At 41.7% G+C, this 27,329-nt stretch overlaps 1 protein-coding gene across 1 annotated transcript; it reads right to left on the bottom strand.

Moving 5' to 3' along the window:
• Positions 1–992: 992 nt before the first annotated feature.
• Positions 993–25,986, bottom strand: OBI1 (ORC ubiquitin ligase 1; the record flags this gene model as incomplete). The annotated part of the gene is made up of 6 exons (XM_082494037.1): positions 993–3,319; positions 13,989–14,077; positions 17,431–17,679; positions 19,340–19,431; positions 20,433–20,568; positions 25,915–25,986. 6 exons carry the CDS (start codon positions 25,984–25,986, stop codon positions 1,816–1,818), a joined length of 2,142 nt encoding a protein of 713 aa, XP_082350163.1. The 3' UTR covers positions 993–1,815.
• Between the last annotated feature and the right edge of the window lie 1,343 nt (positions 25,987–27,329).

The raw sequence follows: 27,329 nt of genomic DNA, 5'->3' as shown, positions 1-27,329 counted from the left end.
TATTTACTGCATATTTGTGATTGCTTGCAAATAAGGATGTTTTAAGAAAGTATTAGAGATGTATTTGAGAAGCCCTTGCCCCTTCTCCCAAAGGGTTAAATCAAGTTTTTTTACTTATTAGTAAAACTGGTCAAATCAAGTAGCAGCTCATGTCCAGATGGTTTTGCCAGCTGCCTAATTTCTGAAAAATACGTTACAATTGAATGACTAGATTTTTCTGTGAGGATAAAAATTTGGGTGGTATACTGAAAGCAGTATATGAAAGCCCAATAGTCATTCTGCCTGTCACCAGGAAAGGGTCCTTGAACATATGGCTTGAATGATGATTTTTTGGTAAAGCTGTTTCTCAAAAGAACAAAAGTCCCAGTTTAGAACGAACACGCCAATTGCACGAATGAACGCACACATTGCAATGTGCACTGTAGTTCTTGTTCAAACCGCTTACAGGACCTAACTTTACAGAAGATGAGCCAGTTTATTGAAATTTTCCAAGTGGCTATCCCTCTTTTCAAAGGGACAAAAGGCAGTGTATAGATTTTTCATATCATAGGTATTGATGAAGCAAGGAATGTCTGTTTGTAAGAAATGCCATCAGAGACCCACAGAGAAAGAAAAACCTGCATCTTACAATTGAATATGCCCTTAAAAAAAACTTAAACACAATAATGCAAAGAAACCAATTTTGCTCTGCTGCTTAATTAGGTCTCCTGCCTGTAGTAGGCCATCACATTATGTTGACCTATGCAATACTTCATGGAAGAGTCACCTCCAGAGAGGCCGAAAGCCATTTCCATCAACTGTATTGATGCTGACACTAGAATGGTAATACGTCTAACAAGGAGGAGGAAGGGAGATCCAATTGTTTTGTGAATAAGCTCACATTTATGTTTTACAAAAGTTAGATATTTTCCAAATGATGAAAAACAAAAAAAAAGTTTCCACATTCTCTTTTTGCTAATTCAATATTTGAGGCAACATCAAGGATTACAGTGCTTATAACATGTTTTATTCAATTCACATAGAAAAGCATGCAGTATTAATGTAAAATGGTACAGTATTAATGTAAAATGTTCAGTGCACATTAGGTAAACAAATCATTAGCATACAAACCCATTTTCAGGCATACTGAACACATTTAGCATAACAATGCTTTTTAGGAACTAAATTAAAAATTGTGCTTAACTTCAAAAAATCCAAGCCGTGTTTGCAGTGTTGAAGAAGAGGTGTTTTCTAACTGAAGTGCTGTAACCCTGAAAAGAAAGAGGCTGCTACCTTACACCCACTTAAAACAAGAGTTTCAGTACAGTACAGTGCTATGAAACAGTCCAAGCAGCAACATTTCCTCTGGGAGGCAAGTTTTATGGCAACTGACATTGTTTTATAGCAATTTCATGAATCCATAGGATATATAGCCAGTAGCTGCCTTACACGCACAAAATGTAATCTTTAGGAATGGGGAATGTAACCTTTAAAACAAATTCTTACATAAATGACTGACCTGACAAGACCACTTAATACAAAACTCTCCTGTTCAAGGGAGCCATTAGCTGTGCTCACAACTGGAAGATCATGAAACCTGAAAACATAAAATGCATCCAAAACCCCCAAGTAAACGAAATGCCCAGCCAAAGAAAAGAATCTGGAATGATTCTTCCCTAGGAAAGAGTTTGTAATGGGCAAGGGAACGTTCAGTTTTCACATAGTCAAAAAAGACAGGATCAGATTGCATGGATGGCATTAAAAATTAAGTTCACCTGTAAATATTAAACATTTGCAGGTTGATGACTTTGAGTCACGTTCGATTTCCAAGCAGAGTCAATTTTTGGTGGTTTTCGACGGACTAGCACTGGAAAGGCTGCTTTGAATTTTCCTCTTGGTCGACTGAGTGACATTTTTATTTTTCCTTTCAGCTATAAAGGAGGACACCCAGGGAGGATTAAGAGGATTGTGCAGGTCAGATGACATCTTTAGAAAGCAGGAACCAAACTTTTGTTCCTCAAACAACCTTTGTGAGTTACTGAATAGTGAACTCTGGGAAAAGTCTCTTTGAAATAAACAGTTTGGAGGTTTGATATCACTAGCCACTACATTTTGGCCTGTAAACAGCGGAAAGTGGTCATTCATATCCAGCTCGGATGGGGAGAGGATGGAAAACATAGCGGGTTTCCAGCCAGTTCTGTCAACTTCTATATCGCTTGTCTCCGAACACTTCATACTCTGTTCCTCGTTCATCTCTTCCAGTTTCTTCTCAGTTTCATTCAGAAGCTTAGAGCACTCCGTTGACTTTGAAGAATTATCAAGATCGGAGGACTTGAAATTGTAGCATGGACTCTTGCTGTTGTCTGATTCGGACATCATTGAGTCCAACTCGGAAATTTTATCGAGGTAGGCAGCATCCATAGATGCCTCACTGGAGGTTCTTGTGCGATTCATTTCGGAAGAGCAGAGAGTATGTAACCTTTTAGGTAAGCTAGAACTTGTTTTATCACTGGACTTCGCTGATGTCTCATCTGACTGACCAGATACTGAATTTTGCTCTGATTCATCAAAATCTATGTTCTCAGCAAAATTTGTTGGGCAGGTTCCCCAAAAACCTGATTTTCCTGTAGTAAAACAGTTTAGCTTCTTTTCGCTACTACAGCTGCTTGTGCTGTGCTCTGGAGAATCTTTGCTGCAATCATCTGAAGCGTCACAAAACTCTTCAAATTTCAGTTTTCTCAGGAATGTTGATGGTTTCCTTGCATTTTCTTTTCCATCAGGAGTGTTCAACTGAAGGCGACTGAGAGACAGAAAAGGAGTGCACGGTGGTGGAAGATCATAAAGTTCTTCATCCTTATACGGAGTACATTCCTCAATTTTATTCCACTGCTCTTCTAAGCAGGCATCCATATTTGTAGTATTTTCATCTAGGAGAACCCCCTGACACCCTGGAAATAGTTCTTTCTTTGGGGCACACTGGGTATTTGAGCCATTTGAACCATCTTGATGAGAAGAGCTTAAACAAGTTCCACCACTTGTCAGCTGTTCCAGACTGTCAGGACTTTGACTGGTAGTCAAAGCTTTTTTCTCCTCAACTTGGGTTTTCAAACATGTTGTATCTTCACTGCTCTCAGCTCCTTTACCATCTGTGGAAAGCGCTCTCTCACTAACAGCGCTCACTGTCTGGGTTCCTTCGCCTGCATTTTTCAGCTGTAAAAGCTGACACTCCATTTCTTCTATGTATTTATCACTTCTTTCCAGGGCCTTTTTCAGACGGTTCATTTCACGTTCACTTTGTTCTACTTTGGACTGAAGTGCAGCTACTGTAAACCTACCAAACCTGCAAGAAGTAAAAAAGAAAGAAAATATTAAGCTGGAAAAAGACATTCTTGTGGCGCTTTGCAAGCTCATTTCAAGAAAGAACAAAGCTATTCAACATTGTGTTAATTTGAAAATAAAAGTAGTAACTTTTCTCTGCTACTTATGAAAAAAATCATATATATATACATCATATATAATGTACAGGTGGAGGTGAATACCTGAAAAGCCAAAATTAAACTATTAGTAGTAGTAAGGCAAAAACAAGCAGATTACCCTTCCAGGGGCTGGTTCTATCAATTCAACTCAAATATGCATGAAGAATTATCCCCTAAAACAATGGCAAAGATTTATGATAACATTTGAACAGTGGTCCACATCTTGAAATATTTACATTCAATCATTTTCCTACAGTACAGCAGTGTTTTACAATACATTTCTTACACAATGTCACCTTGTCAAATATAAAATGCCAATATGAAATCCAGAAATTGCAATAGTCCTTTGAGGTGGTTTAAATACTTATATAGACCATTTCAATTATGCTCCTGTTAGATATGCAGCTTTTCCTCAGCCATCGCGTGGATGGTACTTCCACTTACTTCAGAGCTACTTGTTTTTTTGAGCTTTACAACCAGAACAATCTAATTTCTTCCTTGACTCCAACACAAAAAACCTGCCACTTGTGGTTTGGGAAAGTTGTGTGTTTGTGGGGCTTCCAGCTTGAGCACATTTTCAACTGCCAAGATATGGACTTGCCTTCCCCCCATCCTCCACCAGCTTTCAAGACTGACCTTCCCCAGAGGGCAGGTGAGTGTTTCAGCTATATGCCCTGACTAATTCTAACCTGTCACTGACAGGTGGGCACCAGGGAATTCCCCGCTCCAATCCGAGGCTTTCAATCTACAGAAAGAAAAAACAATTAAAGTTCCGGTATTATTAGGAAGGAGGGAAGGACCTGCAACCACTCTACAATTCTGACACATAAGGTTTTTTATCACAAAGAAATGACAATTCTGTATGTGGGCTTACACTAACCTCCACTTTCCATCTTGCAGCTCCGCGTTACAGCATAAGTTTACATTCAGTCTTCCAGCACAAACACTGCCTGGAATTTCCACCCTGTTTCTTTGACTGCCTGTTCCTCTTTCAGCATCTTTCAGAGTCACAGGGAATTCCCATTCCATCCCCTCACTCCTTCGTAAAATGCTCCCACTGCAACACTTAAACCAGTGAGGTCTGGAGGTGGTATATCTGTGGCCTGAGACTATGCTGGCAAAATATCCATGAATCTATGCGTACGTTTTCAGCAAAGAACCAAACTATATTTGGTTTCATCAATTCCTGAGCCCAAAGCAGTACGAAACTGCTCTATGCTGACAACTGCAACACAGTTAAGTGGCCACTCAGGGAAAGGAATATAAGGGGTATCACAGGCCCCAAACAAGTTGGGCATGAGTGACCAGATCTACCGACATATTTCACCGTTCAATTGCTTCTATGTATTTAAAGGACTTTCAGGATTTTGGTGTAGATGGTTCATTGGTGGGGAAGATTCACACAACAGTCTAAGTCAGTTCTTCCACAGAACTGCTACTAGACCACTTTTTAAACCAGATCAGCCTAAGCTCCACACAGTTCTGGTGTGTGCCGCTCACTGCTTTGTAGACACGAAATGGCAAGGTAATAGTTTTCTATTTCAAATACGAGTGTTCACTTAGTAAGATTTTTTTTTTTCCTCCCTTAAAAGAAGCTGGCCGGATTGGAAGTCTATCGAAGCAAGTACCCCCCAATCTTCACATTACCTCTATCCAATTACCTTTGTCTTCATAAACGAAGACAGACCATTTTTCATTTGCTTACTCTAACAAGTTCTCTCAATTGATGATAGCAGTTTCTACATTTCTGGTTGCATGCAAGAGGGAAATGTGAGAATGTGCACAAGACTTGTCCCTCTCCCCTATGAAACTAGGCAAAAGCAGAATCACAGACAGCTTTCAGACAAAGGGACTTACAATGAAATAAGCATCCTCATATACAACACACTTTGGCTTATTCCCTCCCTCAGTAAAAAGAACTCAGTTTTTGGTTTAAAATGCTGAAGGAGCCACTGTAGCACAGCAGGGCTCAAGCAAGACCCTTCCTGCTTCCTAGGGGGATTCAGAAGTATTATTTTGCCTTTCTCCAACAGACCCGTTCACACAGCCTTACAGGGGCAAACCTTACACTGCTTAATAAAGGATATAAAAATGAGTCAAAAATACAATTTAGCTTAATAGCCAAGTGAGATCTGGGGAAAAATCCTTACGTAAAATAAGCAAGATTTTCTGGGGTCTGTTGTAACAGACACTTTGACATAAAAATTAAACATGTTTACATTTATATGCATACCTGGCAATTCCTTTTTAATGGAAGAATGGTGTAATATGTTTATTTAATGCAAATAGCATTAGTGACAGCCTGAGATTTGCTTATGAGGAAGATGCACTGTATTCTCAAGTGCAACTTCTATAACAAGTGTCCTCAGGTTAAAAAAAAAAAATATAGTATGTATTCAAAGCCAAATAGCATCACTAATATGTTAATTGTTGTAGAGGGATGTGCTTGGGAATTTTGGTTTGCAGAAATGGAGCATCTGACATACTGCCTACAAACAGTTATCTCTGCAGTTAAGTACCAGCACAGTAGTTGCTTTCTGTTCCTGCTTTGAGACTTGCATGCATTTGTTTTCCAAATATTCGAGGAATATGGTTTGGCCCAAACCACGGCAGTGGATTTTTAAGACAGCCATAGTACAACGCACATATTTAAGCCAATTACTCCAGACCAGAACATGAGATAAGTGTTTTAGTGACTGATCTGGCAAGTCAGCAGACAGTTTAAGACACATGCGTATTTTGGTTAAAGAAGCCAGAACCCTGCCCATTTTCCCAAACCAAACCACTCTCCTAAGAGACCTCTTCTTCTTTCCCTTCAGATGTACAGTGTGCTGTGCCATAGCCAAAAAGTTACAGTCTGATAATAACAATAACAGAATGCAGTACAGTTACATGAAAATAAATTAAAGCTTGGCCTGACTCAGGTGGTGAAGGAACCCACCAGGAGAGGTGTACTACTGGACCTAGTACTGACTAACAAAGAAGGACTGGTGGAGGATGTTAAGGTTGGGGGCAGACTGGGCTGCAGTGATCATGAGAAGATTGAGTTCAGGATTAAGTGCAGTATACACAAAATGACAACTAGGGTTGAAATCTTAAACTTCAGGAGGGCTAACTTTGATCGCTTCAAGGAATTGCTTGGACCAAATCCCATGGGAGAGGGCTCTAGAGGGTAAGGGGGCTCAAGAGAGCTGGCTGCTATTTAAGCATCACTTCCTCCAAGCTCAGGATCGGTGCATCCCAAAGAGCAAGAAGTCAGGCAAGGGAAGAAGATGACCTGCATGGCTGAGTAGGGACCTTCTGAAAAAGCTCAGGTGGAAGAATGGAATTTACAATAGGTGGAAGAAGGGGCTGACCGCCTGGGAGTATAAGAATGCTGTCAGGGTATGCAGGGAGGAAACAAGGAAAGCCAAGGCAGCATTGGAATTGAACCTGGCGAGGCATGTCAAGGCCAATAGGAAGGGCTTCTTTAAGTATACAGGAGATAAAAGGAAAACTAGGGAAAATGTGGGCCCGCTGTTGAATGAGACAGGTGCCATGGTGACAGATGATGCAGAGAAAACGGAGTTGCTGGATGCCTTCTTTGCTTCTATTTTCACTGCTCGGGCCAGTCCTCGGGAGATCCAGAGTCTGCAGGTAACAGAGAACGTCTGGAGAAGGCAAGACTTTCCCTTGGTTGATAAGGAAAAAGTTAGAGGTCAGTTAGATAAACTGGATATCCACAAGTCCATGGGGCCCGATGGGATGCACCCGTGAGTGCTGAGGGAGCTGGGGGAAGTCATTGCTGGGCCGCTCTCCATCATCTTTGAAAGGTCCTGGAGAACAGGTGAGGTGCCTGAGGACTGGAGGAAAGCCAGTGTCACTCCAGTCTTCAAAAAAGGCAAGAAGGATGACCCGGGAAACTACAGGCCGGTCAGCCTCACCTCCATCCCTGGAAAGATGATGGAACAGCTTGTTCTGGGTGTCATCTCAAAGCACCTGGAAGAAAAGAAGGTTATCAGAAGTAGTCAACACGGATTCACCAAGGGGAAGTCATATCTGACGAATCTGATAGCCTTCTATGATGGGGTGACTGGATGGGTGGATGAGGGGAGGGCAGTGGATGTTGTCCACCTTGACTTCAGCGAGATTTTCGATGCTGCCTCCCACGTCATCCTCACAGGCAAGCTTAGGAAGTGTGGGTTAGATAAATGGACAGTGGGGTGGATTGAGAACTGGCTGACAGATAGAGCTCAGAGGGTTGTGGTTAGTGGTGCAGAGCCTGGTTGGAGGTCAGTCACAAGTGGTGTCCCTCAGGGTCTCAGTACTGGGTCCAGTCCTGTTCAATATATTTATCAATGACATGGATGAAGGGATAGAGTGTACCATCAGCAAGTTTGCCGATGACACTAAACTGGGAGGAGTGGCTGACACGCCAGAAGGTTGTGCTGCCATTCAGCATGACCTGGACAGGCTGAAGAGTTGGGCAGAGAGAAACTTTATGAAATTCAACAAGGGCAAGTGTAGGGTACTGCACCTGGGGAGGAATAACCCCATACATCAGTACAGGTTGGGGGCTGACCTCCTTGAGAGCAGCTCTGTGGAAAGAGACCTGGGAGTCCTGGTGGACCAGAGGATGACCACGAGTCAGCAATATGCCCTGGTGACCAAGAAGGTCAATGGCATCCTGGGGTGCATCAAGAAGAGTGTGGCCAGCGGGTCGAGGAGGTCATCCTTCCCTTCTACTCTGCCCTCATGAGGCCGCATCTGGAGAACTGTGTCCAGTTCTGGGCTTCCCAGTTCAAGAAAAACATGGATCTGCTGGAGAGGGTCCAGCAAAGGGCTACAAAGATGATTAGGGGATTAGAACATCTCTCCTATGAGGAAAGGCTGAGGGACTTGGGTCTTTTTAGTCTAGAGAAAAGAAGATTGATTGAGGGGCGATCTTATTAATGCTTATAAATACTTAAAGGGAGAGTGCCAGGGGGATGGGAACAGGCTTTTTTCAGTGATGTCCAGTGATAGGACAAGAGGTAACGGGCACAAACTTGAACATAGGATGTTCCATCTTAACATGAGGAGGAACTTCTTTACTTTGAGGGTGGCAGAGCACTGGAACAGGCTGCCGGAGAGGTTGTGGAGTCTCCCACTCTGGAGACATTCAAAACCCGCCTGAATGCTGTCCTGTGCAACCTGCTGTAGGTGGCACTGCTCTGGCAGGGGGGTTGGACTAGATGATCTCCAGAGGTCCCTTCCAACCCTGACCATTCTGTGATTCTGTGACACTCTAGATAAGTTACTTTTCCTGAAGTATTTGAACCATTTCACACTTGGTACCAATTTGATACATCCTTCAGTCGAAGTTAAGGTACTCAGAATAAATGTGGTAAAGAGCACTTCTCATATTCTCTCATGTGGACAAAGGCTTTTCAGTCTTGTTTGTTAGTTGCATCACTTATACAGTGAGTTTAAGTGATACATTTATTTCAAGTACATTCTTTCTATAGAAAAATGAAAGCCCAGAGAAACTAGTGGTCACTCAAAGTGAATAGAAAGACATTTCAGGTGGGATTTGAATCCTTCAATACAGACACCTAGTTACCTTTTAGATGGCCTAAGGTCTTTTACAGGGCTGCTGGCCTCCACCTATCGCTTTGGAAGGATACAGGTCTCCTATAGGTCCTGTATCGCAGCTGCCAGCCCCAGGCAGGTGTACTGGTTATGTTACAGTGTCTGAGGTGACACTGGATGTCCAGATAAGCACTTGAACCCCGAATTTCAGGACCTTACCTCAGAGTCCTTCTTCTTGTCCCAGCATTTTCTAACTTGACACCAACCAGAAAGCTGCAGTCAGCTCTCATCTACAGTGAGCAAGAAGAACTAACATTATAGCTATAATGTTTGAGTAACCCTCTTTCACATTATTCCACAACTGCCCCCTCAGTTATGTTCATCTACTCCTGAAGAGGTCCATTTAGAAACTGTTTAGGAAATTTAATAGTCTCTTATCCACAAGGGAAACAATTTCTTCAGTTGTTTCTTCTCTTCCTATCTATCAGTTCTGTAAATTCTGCTTTAGGGTTTTTTTTTCACACACCAGTGACCACTGACTGTAGTAGATCTGTCTAGTTGAGCATTAACTCATATCAACTCAGTTTAAAACCACACAGCCTCACAAAAACATTTCTCTTTGCGGGTAGTAAGCAGCTGCAGTGAATAGTTTTCCTGTATAACCATTTACAGAAGACTGGGGCTACAAGGATACCCTGAAAGATCACTCTCCAGTTCTAATCCTCTGATGGCCCAGACTGGGCGCTGCCCTGCAGCTCAGCTATAAGAGCACGATCTATCCTCCCAAGGAAACAAAGGGTGATAAGTGGGAAATGACAGTGTACAGTCAGGGCTCTTCACAGTTTGAGATCAGGGCAATGTCAGAGCGTACAACCAAACCCAATCCCCTCATTCAGATACACATTTTCACTTGGGTTCTGCAGTTAGATGGAAAGAAAGAGGTAAGAAATCCAGGAACAAACCTCCTGAAAGCCCTACTAGTTTCTACAGCCCTTTTGTGATATCATGTACCAGATGCAGCTGGATGAAAACGAGTTCTGCAATCATCCTCTATGAAAGGTGATCTGCAGCAACATCTTGACAATATCCCAAGTTATATACAATTGCCTTAAAAGCGTGTTGTGTTTGCATAGGTGTGTTTAAGAAGAAAAACCAAGGAGTTACTGACCTTTTCCCAGCAAGTGAAAAAAAAAAAAAACAACAAAAAAAAGTCAAGAGATATGCCTCACACAGGTTTCTCTAATTAAGATCTGAAGCCATAAAAAAAATTAATCAATAATGGAATTTGGTTCCACTGAAGAAGTAGTCCTGGGTATAGCCTACTACTGCTTTCTATTCTGCAGACCAGGCTGGCTGGCAGAAGAAAGTATACAATGGCGCCTTCTTGAAGGAAGTAGTAGAAGCACTTGCTATAGCTAATTTTCTCAGCTTGTAAAATAACAAGTTATTTTCAGTATAAGCAAATACTGGGGAGTAAATCCCCTTCATTGCACAGTTCAGAGAGTACAAACCAATCTGAAGATGCATGGCTTCCTCATGAAATCTCTCCTGAGCACCAGGGAAATCCATTTCATATCACAAGAGTAAGACTAAGCTTTACTGTTTGTTGGCTGACTGTACAGCAGCAGAATTTAAACAGAAGAACAGCTAAGCCAGGTACATTCTTTGAAACAAACTTCTCCTTTCACTTAAGGAACTGGGTGAATTCAAACAAATATGCAAAGCCTCTCCAAGCACTTTAGCATCTTTCAGTGAAGCAGCACTGGTCTTCCACGTAAGAAAGCCAGATTATACCCAAAGTTGGTGAAAAGCATTAAGCCAGAAAGGACTACTGCAGAACTACAATAACAACAACATAAAAACCCACCAGAAAACCCACAAAACCAAGGATCGTGATCTGAATGTCTTTACCCATTTGCTTAAGGTTTAGATCTTCATGCCTGAAATGGGTGCTTTATCAGGATTTAATGCTATGACTCAAGAACTCAAAGTTGTTTTGAAGGCTACTAAACAGCATTTTCTCCTATTTACTTTTAAGGCCACACTGAAATTGGTCTTTGAAAATGGCCACCCCTCTGGGACAGCAAACTTGTGGGGAGGTGAGAAAGTAGCACAGTTTTCTATCAAAGAAGATAGCAGCATTCTTACCCTCTGCACCCTGGACACAGGCTACTAGAAGCCTATTTGTAGGCTCAGTGAAATGCAGAATGAATTACATGGTCTGGCATGAGCAGAAATATGTGGGTTAGATAAAAATTGAATGTTGTACAGAATGACCTAAAAAGTCAACAGTCTTAGATTTCAGTGTGCAGGTACTCGAAGTCACAAATCTAGGCAAGATAAACAGTAAAACTGAAAAAAGTGAAAAAACAAAAACAAAACAAACCACCCCAAAACAGCAGCAATAAAACAACTCACAAACCACAGAAAAGAGATAATGCAACACTTTTCTGCATGTTACAGATAGTTTTTCAGACTGGGATTTTAACTGGCAGAAGAAATTAAATATTTAGGGAAAAGACTCCTAGGAAGCCTAGAAGTCTGGTTCAAGCTAATTTGAATCTAACCATTCATAAAATACACTATACCCTGGAGTAGATGGACTTGCTAGTTATTTTCCTTCAGGTAAAAAGCAAACAACTCTTTGCCAAAAATGCTTTTAGATCCATTGTGCCTTGCCAATAGACCTAACAGTTTTCTATTTTAAGTACAGCTGGAAGTAGTAGGGCTTTATCATCCTGCAAAACTTAAGTTTTAGAAGTTTTCCTGTTCTATATCAGGAAAATGGAAATCACTGAAAATTCGTCAGGAGAAAGAGCAAAGAGCAAGCAACAACCACCAAACAATCAGTCTGATCTGACTGAGAAATGGGAGACTAACACAGGTCTTTGGTAAGAATCAGAGCAAGAAACTTACCTCTATTTGCTTTCCAGACCTGTACGAACTATATGATGATACGGTATTCTGGGGAAGGTCTGCTCTCAAAAATATTTCGGGGAAAAAAAAAAAAACCTAATCAATCAGCATCATCCGCTAAAAAATTGTGTAAAAATCCCTGACATGGCTATAATGTCAATTTTATTGACAAACATGACATTTTTCAGCAGGTTTTAATGGATACCAAGAAAGAAATAAAACAACTCAGGACTATGACAAAAGGAACATTTTTTTATTGACCACTGAAGAAGGATAATTATATTTTTCCTGTGATGTCAGAGGTAGAATGTGTGCTGCACAGGGATCATTCACCTGCCATCAGTGTTTCCTTTGCTATAAAGCAAAGCCTACTAAAATAATTTAGGTTGCAATATTTAGCTTCAGTGTCATTATGCACAAAATGAACTACATTTGGGATAAGGGGACTGGATACTGACAAATCCTTTAAAAAATAATTTGATACAAGTTTTAGTTAGACAATCTGAAACGAAGAAATATATGACAAATGAAACAATGGTGGTGACACTAAATTATGAAGATCCAACCCAGCAACTATTTTAAATTGCACTAGAGAGCCATTCAGAAACTGTTTCCAAAATTTACCTTCTCAACAATTCTGAATAAAGTACATTGAAACAACTGTACTGACAAATCGGTGTACCTGCATAGAAAAGTTTTATTACAGTGACATCATCGGGCTCTGATGCTTACGCCTTCAATTCTAATTTTATAATCAAGGTAAGAAAACAGCTATAGCAACCCCTGTTCAGTGTGTGAAGCCTAGTTGAAAGACATTTTAGATATTATCAAAGTTTGCCATCAGAACTGGAAGAACATTTAAGAAATGTCCTGATGGTCTGGTCTAGATATTGACCAGATTAACGACGACATGGGTGAAAGTTAATTTATAAAAACTGCTACCAACACTAAGATGGGAGAAACTTCCTACCACCTCAAGGATGTGACTAGAATTCAGAAAAATTGTTTTAAGTTTGACATGTGCATCAAAACATCAATCTGAAGAAAGCCCATAAGTGGGTAAAGTCCCAGACTTTGGAAGGGGACATTATCAGCACAAATGCAAAATGAGGTAGGAAGGGAACTTTCTAAGTGGCTATTTAGCAGAACTGGTACTGGGCATTCACCTTAAAAATCACAGGTAAAAGGAAGCAAGGTAAAAGGGTATTGCAAGATATCAATATAAGATCAACACAAGACAGTTTTTCTGCTCTGCTTAGTGCTACTGAGACCCCTCAATCCCCTTCTTCAAAAGCACCGTGTAAACCTTCAGCCAATGCTGCTCTTAGCTTTTCTAAGTTCTAAACCAATGAGAGAAAAAAGGTCTGAAAACCAATGAAAGAAAGGAACACAACTTTAAAAATATGAACATGTTGCTTCACATAGTACTTCCAAGGAGGGGCACCTTAACACACAGCTGTAATCAGTAGGCAAAGTTTCTGCTATTTGAGATCATTGTCATTGATATTTTCACTAATTAAGACCGAGTATTAAACACAGGCATCAGTTCTGGGATTATGTTCGCATGCTGCAAAAGCTTGATTCTACCTATCTTGCCCAGTCACACTTGCCCAGTCACAAAGCTATCGGGGACTTTCCTTGAATAGGGAGCCTAAGTCCAAAGAACAAACCCTGAAGGCAGCAAAAGGAAGAACAGAACAAAACAAATACAAACAACCATAACCTCTGCACTCAGTAACAGAGCTTCTACTTTGACCATGTACCAGATTTAGAAATTTCCCAATAACAAAAATAAGTTAACTGTAGAATTCAACTAATAAATCCAGTCCTTCAATATTGGCCAGATAATGCAAGAAATAGCACTTGTAATGTCATATTCCTTCACTGTAGATTTGCTGCTATTCTTTAAGTCGCATTTGTCACCCAAGTCTATGAGGACAAAAATTCCAAAGTCTACCCGAAACACATATGCAACACCAGGTACACCACCACAGTTTTAGGTTAAAGTCCTACAACAGTTAAACAGTCTATAAATAAAATATGGCAGCTTTTAAAATATTCACATACTTTTGGGGTGATCTACTATCAACTTCAGCTTTTAGTCGCAAATTCTCTCTTAAAAGGCTACTGTTTTCCATGCTCAGTTTCTTATTTGCCTAAGGAAAAGAAAAGGAAAACAATAAGTATACAGTAAAATAGAAATTACTTCTAATATTTATAGGACAAGCTGTTACTCCTTTTTAAAGAGACAGAACTAGAAACGTAAAGGCAGGAAACAGCCTTCAGACAGGGACACCACTTAAAAATCACCATGGGAAATGGCTTGCAAAACTGAATAGCGAACAGACATTTTTTATTTATATTCCCAAAATACATCACAAGTGTCCTATCTAGGGAAATAAAAACAGCTATGTTAGTTAGTAAAGAAAGTCATTAAGGAGATGTACTAATGGCAATTCCATGTTTTTTTTTCCACATGACTAAATACGTTAAGTACATTAACATTACAATGTGCAGGTATCAGCAAAACTAATGTTGAACAGCTTCCTCCATTCCAAATTAGAGTAAGATTACTTTGGGTTTTTTTAGCTTGTTGTTTTTAAAGCACAGTTATCCTATGGATGTAAATCCATTACGACAAGCTATTTTGCAGTCTTTCTTCACTTTCTTCCAGGATGTTGTGATTAAGACTCCTGATTCACAACCCTTCTTACTCTTTGAATTGAGGTCAATTCCTTCTTCTCAGTTCAGCAGACACCCTTGTTAACAAGATACTTCATATAAAGAGAAGTTTTCCTGCCGCTGTCTTTCAGAACAACGAATGCCACCATCCTAACAGAAAATACTCTGTGTACTTCATAGTCTGCTCAATCTCCATATGCTGAAAACAGCACCACCAGTCCGGGACTCGTAACTCATAGCCTCAATTAGATGATGCTTCCACCGCATAATAAAAGCATGATCTAGAGTTAGATCCAAAGAAGGAGCTATGCAACTGGGCTCAGGAGTGAAACGTACTTTTTCAGAAGCATCAAACGGTGCAAGAAGAGAAGCAGAAAACTCTAAATGTTTATACAAATATCCCCAGCAACCTCTCCAGGTAAGGCTAAGAGAGTGGGTGTTAGGGGGAATGGAGCAGAAAAAAAAATAATGAACCACCACCCTCCACCCCCCACCCCAAACACCACAATATTCCTAGGGGCAGAAAGAATAAATAGACACCTCTGTTAAAGAAGGAATGGGAAGGGTAAGCCCAGGGCTTGGGTGCCTGAGTGTCAACTATTCGGTATTTAAAAAACAAAAGCACAAAAAACTATCCTGAAAGCAATGAGTAAGAATCCAGGACAACTCACTTCCAAAGGAGCATCAAACCATTTGACAACATGGTCAAGACCTTTCACTCTTTCCAGAGATACATTTCCCTCAGCTGCACAATCAAATAGGCAATTGCATGACTTGTGTAGAGCCAGTAGGTACGGCAGCCACCTGGCACAGAGCAAAGGAGGACTGAACCTCTTTGGCACCCTTCCTCCAGAGTGCTCTACCCTCCAAACCAGTAATCTGCAAGGGATCCCCACTTGCAGCACAATGTCTAGATGAATGAGTTCATGCAACTGTGTTATTAATGAGTATACTTTGTCTAGTGTTTCTACTACTGGGTTTGTATCACCACTTCCATATTCGTTATGACTCCACTCAAAGTAATAATGCCTACTTTGGGAGTCTCTGCTCTAGGACATTAAATGATAAAGGTGGCTGCTATATCTTGACTTGGTCTGGTTATAAAAAAAAAGTGATGGCAACCATATTTTCTGAGGAACCCTGTCTCACTGGGAAGCAATGGGTGGTTGAAGCTCCTGGGTCAGCTACTTTAGGGGTTAAGGTTTCTGGTTCCAGACTGAGTGTATGTGGGAAAGAGGTCTTGCTGTTCAGACTGGGGTTGGTCAGTGCACACTCCAAAGTGAAACAAGATCTAAAAGAAAAGCCAAGTGAATTTAGGTACTTCTGAAATTGAGCGGCTGTTGAACAGGGAACAGATGGGAAAAGAGTGTTGGACTTGATGATCTTAAAGGTCTTTTCCAACCTAAATGATTCTATGATCACAGCTGAAGACTTGGTCCCTAAAACCCATCTAAACCTCTAATCATATCTAACCCTTAACCAAATTCAGAGACTCCATAAACTTTTAAAACCCTTTCTTGCTAAGGCTGAAGTTATACTGGAAAAAAAAAACAAACACACCCCTCCCTCAGTCCCTGCTATATTCTTTTTTTTACTTACCTAGGGAAAAAGTTAAAAACCTCAGTCACCACCAAAAAAAAGAAGAGGCAGTACAGTTTAACTTTACAGGAAAAAAAATTACAAAAAGATAAGGCAGACAAGAAATCCTTGCTGCAAATCCCCTTTTGCCAACTACAAGTGACTCTGAAGCTCCTTGGATCCTTAGGAGGGCAGAATACATGTTCTAGTCTGTAAAGCTGAAGTCTGAGTCTAGTTAAGCTATTGAAAAAGCTAATTTTGGAAACTCAGTTTATTCCTTTTAGTGTTTATCACACAGTCCGATCAGGACCAGAATTTGCTTTAAACTACACAGAGGCAAATCTAGCACTGTCCCATTAACAACAGAATGGCAGAACAGTATAATGTGGGCCTCCGAGTCTGTAGCACAGGAAAACTGTAAACGCTATTAATGCTTACAGAGGGGAAAAAAATGTCCTAAAACGCATAATACCTTAGTTTTGCAGGAAGCAACCCAGGATTGTTAATAAAAGAAATAAAGGCAGCATTTTGAATAAATGCAAGTCCTGTTCTTTCCACCTTACTTTCAAAAAAATCTTGAAATTTAACTTTTTCAATGTGTAAGGTGATTTTTCTTGTGCCCGCAGGGACATTTTGCAAGATATTTTTATTTAGATGCATTTTCACGTGACTATCTCCTGCATCCCTCCTTCTGCAGTATCAGGTTTTCTTTTACATTACATTCAAGATGTATAAAAAAGCCGCAGGTTTCCAGTAAAAGATCTTCTGGTCATAAAATGCTGAAGTTTGTCTATTTTCGGTCAAAAGGTCAAGTTACTCTGTCTCAGCAAATTGCACCAAAAATATCGGCTAGCAGGGAGGGCAATAGTGCAAAATCTGCCTCAGCCAACTGTACTGTGTTTGGCCACTGAATGTTGTAAAATAGATATATCATATAGATTATTGCAAGCCTGAAAAATCTGGTCATCAATACTGGTGACAAGTGCTACTATAATCCAATTAGCCAGTCATAGAGTGACAGAGGAGTTGAAGAGGAGTCACATACAAGACTCACTAGAACAAGCAATAACATCTGACACTTGCAAAGGCTATATGGAAATACTATGATACACCAACAGTCACTGGAATTCAATTTTTTCCCCTTTCTTCTGGATCTATGAAGTACCCAAAGGTCATGCTAGCTCTCACTCCCATTTAACTAACACGAAACAGTTACACTACAAGATAGCCGAGAAAATGTATTTATTACCTCCTTTAGCTTCTCCACATTATCCACCACTTTTTCATACATATCATTGGCAGCTTTCAGTTTTTTGCTCCATTCTTCTGGGGTTTCTGGGCCACTGGTACTTGCTTCATTTGCTGACTCGCTAGTTTCCTCATTTTGGCAAGACAAAGCTGATGCCGTAGGATCCAGAAGAGATTTCAGCTGTGTCTGCAAACTGAGATTTTTACCTCTCAGATCTTCCACTTCTTTTTGCAGGGATTCTATCTCATCCTAAAGGTGTCAGAAATTCACAGGAATTAAAATAATGCGTGAGATTAATTAAATAATACTGGCAAGTTCCCACAGCACTTTAGAAACATGGGTTCTGGCAAGCCCAGATGCATGCCTTCACCTACACATATATCTAAGTATGCTTATGTATTGTGCTCTAGGCAGGATTTTAATCAACCTGCACACTCAAGCATAGTGAAGGTTTTAGTGAAGGGAATCCCTTGACTACATAAAGGACCCTGAACAAACTGGCGGGCAGACCAAAAGCTTCAAAGCATTCAGCAACATGAATCTATTATTAGGGCACTCTGTGGGAGGATTTCCTGTATCAAGAGTGTTCTTAAGGTCGTCCTCTGCTGACTCATTTGCTGTTATTTGAGAATGTTTCTCTCATATCATTCTGAAACATCACATGTTCAGATACTGAAAGTCTCAAGATTGAAAATGGGCAGAACACTGCCTGGAAGAGGCTGCTCCAGCTACACGGAAGTAACAACACCTTAGGAAAGACTCTCAAAATGCAAAGAACAAAGCTCTTAGCTGTATCAGTCTGAAGGTACAGAGAAGCAAAAACCTTCAAAAGCCTCTTGTTAAAGAGACAAAAGAATTCAGTTATCCTGAAAACACGTCTTCTACTCTTCTACACTGTTCACCAACTCAAGTATTTGAGCTGCTCAAGGTCAGATTATTAAAGGCAGCTTTATGTGGCATTTACATAAATCCAAGGTATATTTGCCCGAATAATCAAGCTGCATGTTCCCCTCGCCCCCAGCATGAAAACAACCATTTTAAATTTAGGTTTTTTGGAGAGATTTATGTTATCCTATGCCTATCTGTGTGATTTTTGAGTTAATTCAATAGAAAGGCAGGAAATCTCCTTTGCCTGACTCTACTTTCATAGAGGATGAAAGAAGCTGAACTACAGGCAAACTTGTCATAAAAGACAGCCCTCACTTCCCGTGTTAAGAATATATACAGTGTCCGTTTCCTTTCTCCTCCTCCTTGTGAGACAGGTTTCCCTGCAAATTATGCCATGTCTTCACACTGCTGCTACTAAAGAAACAACAGCTGAGAAAACAAACTAAGCATATTCCTTATTAACACCTTTTCACCTTGTTCCTAAGACAGTATTTTTCCAGGAGGAGAGCGGAGACAAACTTCCAAGCATTCACTCACTTTCAGAAAACAATAAAGCAACAATGATAAAAATTAACCTATGCAAGAAGGTTCCAGTGGGCAATATTCTTTAAGAGGGAATTCAATCTCCTTGAGTAATAGGGAATTAACTTCAGAAAATGCTGACATTTGTATCGAAGACAAAACAAAAAGCCTCCAACACCCAATATACATGAAGAAAACCTGCCCATACCACCTGGGGGAGGAATTCCCACAAAACTACAGAATTGGCTGTACTTGGCTACCTGTAGCATAGAAAGAATATCACCATAACTTGAGTGGAACCACTTCAAGCACCAGCAAATGCTCTCTCGTAACCTTAGCCAGAAGGTGGGATTTTAATGCAGCTGAGTTTCATGTACATTCAGCATAAACCTTTACTCAAATTAAAAACAAAGGGACTCAAAGCAAAAGGACCAGCTGTATGCAGTAATTTGGCAGTTGCAGTTCATCTGGAAAGTCACAACACTCCCCATGCCCTTACCTCGTATTCTTTGTGGAGCAATTCAAGCCTTGTTTTACGTAGGTGTTTTCTGACTGTTGGACTAAATATTGGATCACTTTCACTCGTTCCTCCTAAAGCAGCACAGGGTGAAAGAAACACTAATATTGTTTCTTTTTCAGTCAATTCAATACTAGTAACCCACCTGATAGTGCTTTTCATATTATCAACTACAAATACAGCTAATACTGGACCGATCTACTATCACGGGAGATTTAAAGTCCTTTCACTTTCAGAACAGGTTAAACAGGAATATCTATTAGTGATGTTTAGAAGTCAAAATCCTGCCTCACAGCAGGAAGGCTTTTGAATTTTTCAACTTTGTATTTTCCTTGACAGAATCCTATCTTATTTAAGTCCATACTACTAAAACAGAGGTAAGGGGGGGGAGAGGGGAGGGGGAAAATCAAGCATACATTCAAATAGTATAAGATAGTGTAAGTTTCTAAAGTGAGATTGTTCAGATATATTTTTCTCTCAGAATCAAATAGCAGAGCTGACATTTTACGTCAAGTAAACATTGTAGTATTTCCTAGCTCTGGGGAAGTTCAGGTCCTTATTCAGGTGTTGTAGCTTTGTCTTATTTCTGTGCTAAGCGGTATTTTCTTAAAAGTAAAGCAAAAGGAAGGACATGGCAAACAAAACAAGCAAACAAAAAAAAAAAGGAAAAAGCCCACATACTCATTCTAAATTCTGGATTTAAGTACACTATTTCTCAGCTAAATGATATTCTCTTAGGTCAACAGGTTGTATTGCACAGGTAGACTACTTCAAGGGAAATGCATTTTTTTCAATTAAAGGCATTGTCCAACCAAGATTTAAAAAAACAATCATTAGATCCACAGGGTACTTGCTGCCTTTGAATAATCTAGCTGCTATTAATATACATATCATCTTTGGAATTTTTACCTTGTAGCAATTACTTATGCTTGTGGAAAGATTTAAAGTCAGATCTTCCTTGGACGTTGGTAAAAAAAACACAGAGGAAAAAATATCCAGACATCTTTGAACTCAAAAGAATCTCCTCCAGCAGTAAATACCGGAAAGCTATTTCAAAGCCTAAAGTTGTCCTTACCTATAATTTCCTTGCAAGGATTTTCAGGTGTGATGGGAATCCTGCAAGCTGGACACTGATTATTGTTCTTGAGCCACACTTCAATACAAATGGAACAGAAGACATGGTTGTTTACACAGATGACCGGGTGACGGACCTTTTAGCATTAAGGAGAAAAAAAAAAAAAGAAAAAAAACAAACAAACAAACAGAAAGACACTATAAATACTTTAAAACTCTTTCAGGTAACAGAATATGAAAATACACTACTCCATCTCTCAGTGAAAGTCTGGTGTTGCAGGAAAGAGACACTTGTTTCACAGGGCCTGCTAGGAGTGATACCCTGATTTGCAACAACAAACTTTCCTATCACTGAAGGCACGAAAGCTGTAACCATTTTTGCAAAACTAAGGTCCTTGATTCCAAGAGATCATTAATACAAAGTGTGGCAGGCATTCTTTATTCACCCCACAACCTCCGAGAACTGCAGCCAACCACTCCAGTGAAACGCATTCACCTCCCTAGGTAGAAGACCACCAAAAGACGTGCATTAACTGATTTCCAAAAGTGAGGGAATGAGTGATTGCTCCTGGCAACAGCCAACAGTTTGCCGTGTCACTAAAACGGATAGTGTTACAGATTAACTCTAGTCTGCGCATAATCAGCTCCATGGAAATCAGCTTTAAAAAGGATAAGGGCCAAAACCACACAGCAGAAACACGAACCAGCAATCGCTAATTCAAGCCTCCTGCTAGATATGCATTACTACTAAATAAGTCATTACCCAAGAACGGGGCAGCTAACTGAAGGATTAAATATTCCAATCAGACACTGATCCTTTCAAGCTTTCCCTCCCCTTCCAAAACAGCAAGAGTAAACAAACTTCTAGAAAATATTAATGACAATGCATTATTCTCTCTTGTCATTTAACTACAAACCCTGTTTGAAAGTAAGTGTGCACAGAGGGACCAAATATGATATGGAATAAAAAGACTTTCCCCTGTATCTATGCCTTATTTCAGCTTCTGTTACAGCTTACTGTAATACACACTCTCAAATCTCTTAAGACTTAACATTAGTATCTGTCTAGATACTAATGGGTCTTAGAAATAATTATTTTTCCTCCATCCCTCTCTTTGCCCAAGAAACATGTTTTGAAACACAGAAGTATCAGTATCTATTACTTCAAAGTCTACTGTGTTGCACTTAAACCCAAGTTCAAGAGAATCCTTTCAAATTTAAAGAAGTCCTCATCATCCCCAAGATCTTCCTCTTTCATTCTACTAGTGAGGTAGTAAAACTCAAAAGGAAGAATGAAATGTCAGGGAGAAGCAAGCAACTGGGAAGGACAGCCAAAAAAATCACTTCACAAAACAGATTAGATGTGTCTTGTAGTAATCATACCCATATGACCAATGTTGCACAAGCTAAAACCCAAGCATTTTACCACTGAAATATACATGGACCTGAATCAAGGCCCAGATCTGTCAGCTGCTTCTTCAATTTACTATCTATGCCTCTGTCACATTACAGGATTTACAATATTTTTAAAACCTATGATAGTCCTGGGAGCCAAAGGATTTATCTATACACAAACAGAAACTCAAGTTACTGAAGGTGTCAATAGAGACACACTAAGCAATTTCTCCAAGTGTCCGCACACTTTCACCTCTAATTAAGGAGGCTTTTTTGTGATTAACGTAAGCATTAGCACACCAGCGCTTTGGAAATGCTTTAAATATTACAATTTCAATTATTTAAAAAAGTTATCTTGTTATTTATAGCTTTTCTTTACCAGAAAAAGAGCTTTCTCCAGCCTTCCCACCCCCAGCAGCTAGAAGAAAAAAAAAACAACTTTTTCTCTGGTCGTACTTCTTCCTTACTCAGAAGCAGCCTGAGAATAGTTATATGGAAGGCGATGATAGGATACAGAGCAGAATAACATAAAATAATCCAAACAGGAAAAGACATTTCAGGAGTGCAGGTCTCCCCCCCAGGGAGCAAGAGACCCTCAGTTACCCCAAACCTGACATGGAAGCGCACTTCTTGCAAGTGAATGATTACTCCATATCTCTAGCAAAATAGTAAGTCACATTTATTACTCTCCAGGGCACAGTGTTTCTGATTTACACACCTTTACAAGTTTCATTTCAGGGCTGAGGTTTCTACTTTTGTTGGCTCAGGATCCACACAAAGCAATCCACATGACCACAGCAGAAGCTGCTATTGAAATGTCACACAATGGCTGGGGGTGCCGCTGCCCTTCACCAAGTCCCTGAGCCACCGACTGTGACAAGCCCAGGGGGAGGTGGGGGATCACGACATACTCATTACTAAAAAAGCATTTCACTTGAAATACAGCACAGTTTCAGTTCCTTAATCGACCGTAATGTCTAGAAAGACTACGTCTCATTTGGGAAGGCTTGATCAGCTAGGTGATTTTGAGCAATTTCCTCACACATAATGTGATTGCAACGCAGATCAAAATCAAATCCTGTACACATCTATGTCACTTTGAAGGCACTTCTGGACCTTCAAGCGGCATTACCGGAAGAGCAGGTGTGTGGGAAAGCAGGCACACCGATACCAGTGAACAAATCCCCGGACACCCTAAGGGATTCGAACACACACAGAATTGTGTGCCTGAGCCCAAGCAAACCGTCAACACCAAAACCAACAGGAGAGACCTTCAGTCGTTCTAGGACGAGTAAACCTAACGGCCCAGTGCATATGGCTTCTGATCTGCTCGCTAATTATGAATAAAGATATGTTAGAAGATAGCCTAGACTGTGTTAAAAGAACATTCAGGTAACAAACATGAAATTTATCCAAGCAATTAACTCTTATTATAAATGGTTATTTGCACATCTTGCCAATATACTTTATGACACTGTTCACATTAACAAAATGGGCTAATGTGTCTGTCGTGTCCCCTCCCCCCCCCCCAAGATTTCTGCTTCATTAAAAACAATGAGTGGTTGACATTATGGACTTAGTTTCTCTTCAATATCTCTTTTTATCCCCTTACCATTATGCACAGTGAAAAAGTTTCTATTTTGCAGTCAGTCCTTTTCAAATTTTGCAGAGACAGCAAGAGGTACATTCTGATTGTAGGGTGGGCCTTCTACTTAATTTGAAGCCTATGCTACAAACCACAGAAGTATTAGAATATGTCAACGCTCCATGACACTGTCTGCTCCCCCCCTTGTCCTGGTTTCAGCTGGGTTAGAATTAACTTTCTTCCTAGTAGCTGCTGTGTTTTGGATTTAGTATGAAAATAATGTTGATAACACATATAGTTTTAGTTGTTGCTAGGTAATGCTTCTATTAAGTCAAGGACATTTTCTGCTTCCCATAGCAGCTGAGAGGGAGCATAGACAGGATAAGCTGGGCAAAGGAATATTCCATACCATAGACATCATGCTCAGTAGATAAATGGGGATTGGCCAGGGGGCAGGAATTCGCGATTGCTGCTCGGGATGGGCTGGGAAATTGATCATAGGGTGGTGAACAATTGTACTGCATCACTCATTTTGTATATTCTTTTATCACTATTGTTATTATTATCTTACTTTCCATTACTGTTCTGTTAAACTGTCTTTATCTCAACCCATAAGGTTTCTTTTTTTTTTTTTTTTCTTTTTCTGATTCTCCCTATCCCACCGAGGAGAGGGAGGGGGCGGGCAGTGAACGGCTGCATGGTCCTGGTTACCAGTTGGGGTTAAATCATGACACCCCTATAATACAGGACAAAACCAGTAGAACTTACTAAATAGCTTTTTCTTCCTCTAACCTCACTCTGGAGAAAAGCTTTTTCTGATGAAGTTTTTCAATGAAGTTCCAAGCCAGAGAGAAAGATATGTATTAAAAAAAAGGACAGCCTGAGCTGTCAACTTTGGCAAAATTTAAACAGCTTCACACACCTAAAAAGGAAAGCATTCAAATACCTTTATTACTGATATCACCAGTAGATTCATTTGTATGATATTAATATACTACCTCAGTACAAGACACCAAGTAAGAAGAGCGTGGGAATCTCTTCCAGTACAAACTCAGGAACATCAATTCCTGACCAACTCCAGAAAAGCAGTAGAAGTATGAAACAGTGGCTTGAAATAACCCAGTGGCTTTATAGCAAAATATAAGTGAATACCTAATGAATCTATCAAGTGTTTAGATTAGAAAGTCACTAGGATCAGATTCAAATAGCAAATATCTTGTCAGTTTGATTTTGCTCTCCTCTTTTTCAAGAGTATCCAGTCTGCATTACAGACACAGTAAATTTGTGTTCTCCTCCGTTTTCATTAAATAAATAGAACCAGAGAGGTAAGAGGACCACAGCCAGGATAGTCTTGCTTCGCTTCCACAGAAAAGCCAAGAAATGAGTAAACACGGCTGCTAAAAGCATCGTTCTCTGTCAGAGTTAAGAGAGTTGAGAAAAAGGGATATGTCTGACTACTTTCACTACCAGCACTACACCTACTTTATACATCAAACGCACCTATTCTTTTGTTACCACTCCAGCAGAAAAGGTCTCAGAGTAAAGGCCACGTGAGGTAGAAAGAAACTGGACAGCAAATGCCAGAGTACAAACATAAAAGCTTATTTCTTCCCTTGTAATTACAGCTGTGCTTTAAGAGGTTTGTTTTCTTTCGAAGAGCAAGGAAACGAGAAAAAACAGAGTAGTGGGGAATGAGCAAAGAATTTGGGAAGCAATTAGTGACAGCTATGAAATCAGCTCTGGGGCTTTTAGAGAAGACTCGCAAGGGCCCCCGGCTTCCCGAGGGAGAGGAGAAAGGGACCCAGAAAGGGTCAGACAGTGGAAACTGAAAACTTTTTCCCCAGACTGCTTGCAGCGTGGCTCGATACTTTAAAAAAAAAAAAAAAAAAAAAAATCCACTTGGTTACACCCCCCCCCCCCCTTTGTTTCGCTTGTCGTCTACCACACAGCACCACGCTCAAACACCAACTCACCCAGCATTTTAAAACAGGTTATCCTACAAACACAGGAAGAACACCCCCCTCCCCAAAAAAAAAGAACCCCCCCCCCCCCCAAATAAATCCAAAACAAACCTCAAAACCTTCACCTGGGAGGCATACATCGAGGGGAGGGGGGTTACCTCGGGGATTGTGGTCCCCTCTAACAGCCCCTGGGAGACTCCCCGGGGGGGGGAGGGGAGGGGGGCAGAGGAAGGGGGACACGGTTCCCACCATCCCAACGGTGGCATCAAACCTCACCCGCAGCCGGGACCACCCCCAAACCGAGGAGACACCCCACACACACCCTGGAGACGGGATCCCCCACCCCAACCTTCTTCCAAGCGCAGAGCCAGGACCAAACCCGGCGGGGTCGGGGCTGCGGGAGGCGGCGGGGCCCCCCCGAGCAGCCATAGGCTGCTCGGGGGGGCCCCGCCGCCTCCCGCAGCCCCGACCCCGCCGGAGGCCGCACTCCCCCCCCCCCGTGAGGGGCTGAGGGAGAAGGGGGGCAGCGGCGCCGCCGTTACCTTCCCCAGGCAGATGTGGCAGGTGATGGGCAGCGTGAGGGACAGCGTGACGCTCGGCCCGTGCTGCGCCATCGCGGCCGCCTCGCCAGCACGGAAGTCCCGCAGGCGGTAACGGCGGCAACGGCGGCGGCTCCCGGCCAACCCCGCTACGGCAAGCCGGCGAGGCCAAGCCGCCGCCCGGCGGAGGGAAGGCGGTGCGCGCTTTTGCGGCTGTTCCCCTGGAGGGCGGGCGGGAGCCGCGGCCCCCCTTCCTTCCCCCTACCCCGGCTTTGCCACAGCAAAAAAAAAAAGGCCGGCCTTGGGGCTGGCGGGGGTTCGCCGAGCTCCGCCGGGGAAAGGCCAGGCCAGGCCAGGCCAGGCCGAGCCGGCCCGCGGCCCCGAGGAGGCGGTGGCCTGGGGGACCCGCGGGGCTTTTGGCCTATGCGCGGCCTTCGTGAGGGAAACCTCAGCTCGGAAGGCCAACCGCGTACCCTGGGCTGCACCGAAAGCAGCGGGGCCAGCAGGTCGAGGGAGGGGATTCGGCCCCTCTGCTCCGCTCTGGTGAGACCCCACCCGGAGTACTGCATCCAGCGCTGGAGCCCTCAGCACAGGAATGACATGGACCTGTTGGAGCGGGTCCAGAGGGGGGCCGCAAAAATGATCAGAGTGCTGGAGCACCTCTCCTGCAAGGACAGGCTGAGAGAGTTGGGGTTGTTCAGCCTGGAGAAGAGAAGGCTCCAAGGAGAGCTTATTGCGGCCTTTCAGTATTTAAAGGGGGCCTACAGGAAAGATGGGGACAAACTTTAACAGGGCCCATTGCGACAGGATAAGGGGTAATGGTTTTAAACTAAAAGAAGGTAGATTTAGACTAGATATAAGGAAGAACTTTTTTACACCGTGGGTGGTGAAACACTGGCACAGGTTGCCCAGAGAGGTAGTAGATGCCCCATCCCTGGAAACATTCAAGGTCAGGTAGGATGGGGCTGTGAGCAACCTGATATAGTTGAAGATGCCCCTGCTCATTGCAGGGGCGTTGGACTAGATGACCTTTTAAGGTCCCTTCCAACCCAAACTATTCGAATTTTCTATGATTCTATGAAGCAGGATGTTGTGGGGACCGCTTGGTAAAGGCCTTTTGCAGGAAGAGGCTGACACGGTTACAAGGGCTCTCCTTTCCCCCCATAAAACTTTCCCCCTCCCAGGTTTCAATGTGCTAAATTAAATAAACCAGCAGTTTTAATCCTGTTAATTCCCCCAAGCCTTTCACTTTTTTTGACCCTTTTTTTCTACTCCAAAATACAATAACAGCAAATGGAAAAATGTTCCAGGGGAAAGTCCCAGGAAACGAGTCCCCCTTCCCCACTGCCTCGCGTCCGACTGCAGCAGCCCATACCTGGCAGTGGTCTCGCACTTGGCATCATCCCTCAGCTCCCACG

Source organism: Vanellus vanellus (assembly GCF_965231255.1).
Source record: "Vanellus vanellus genome assembly, chromosome: 1".
Classification (NCBI taxonomy): domain Eukaryota; kingdom Metazoa; phylum Chordata; class Aves; order Charadriiformes; family Charadriidae; genus Vanellus; species Vanellus vanellus.
Note: the sequence above shows the minus strand (reverse complement) of the source record. Positions and strands in the feature narration are given on the sequence as shown.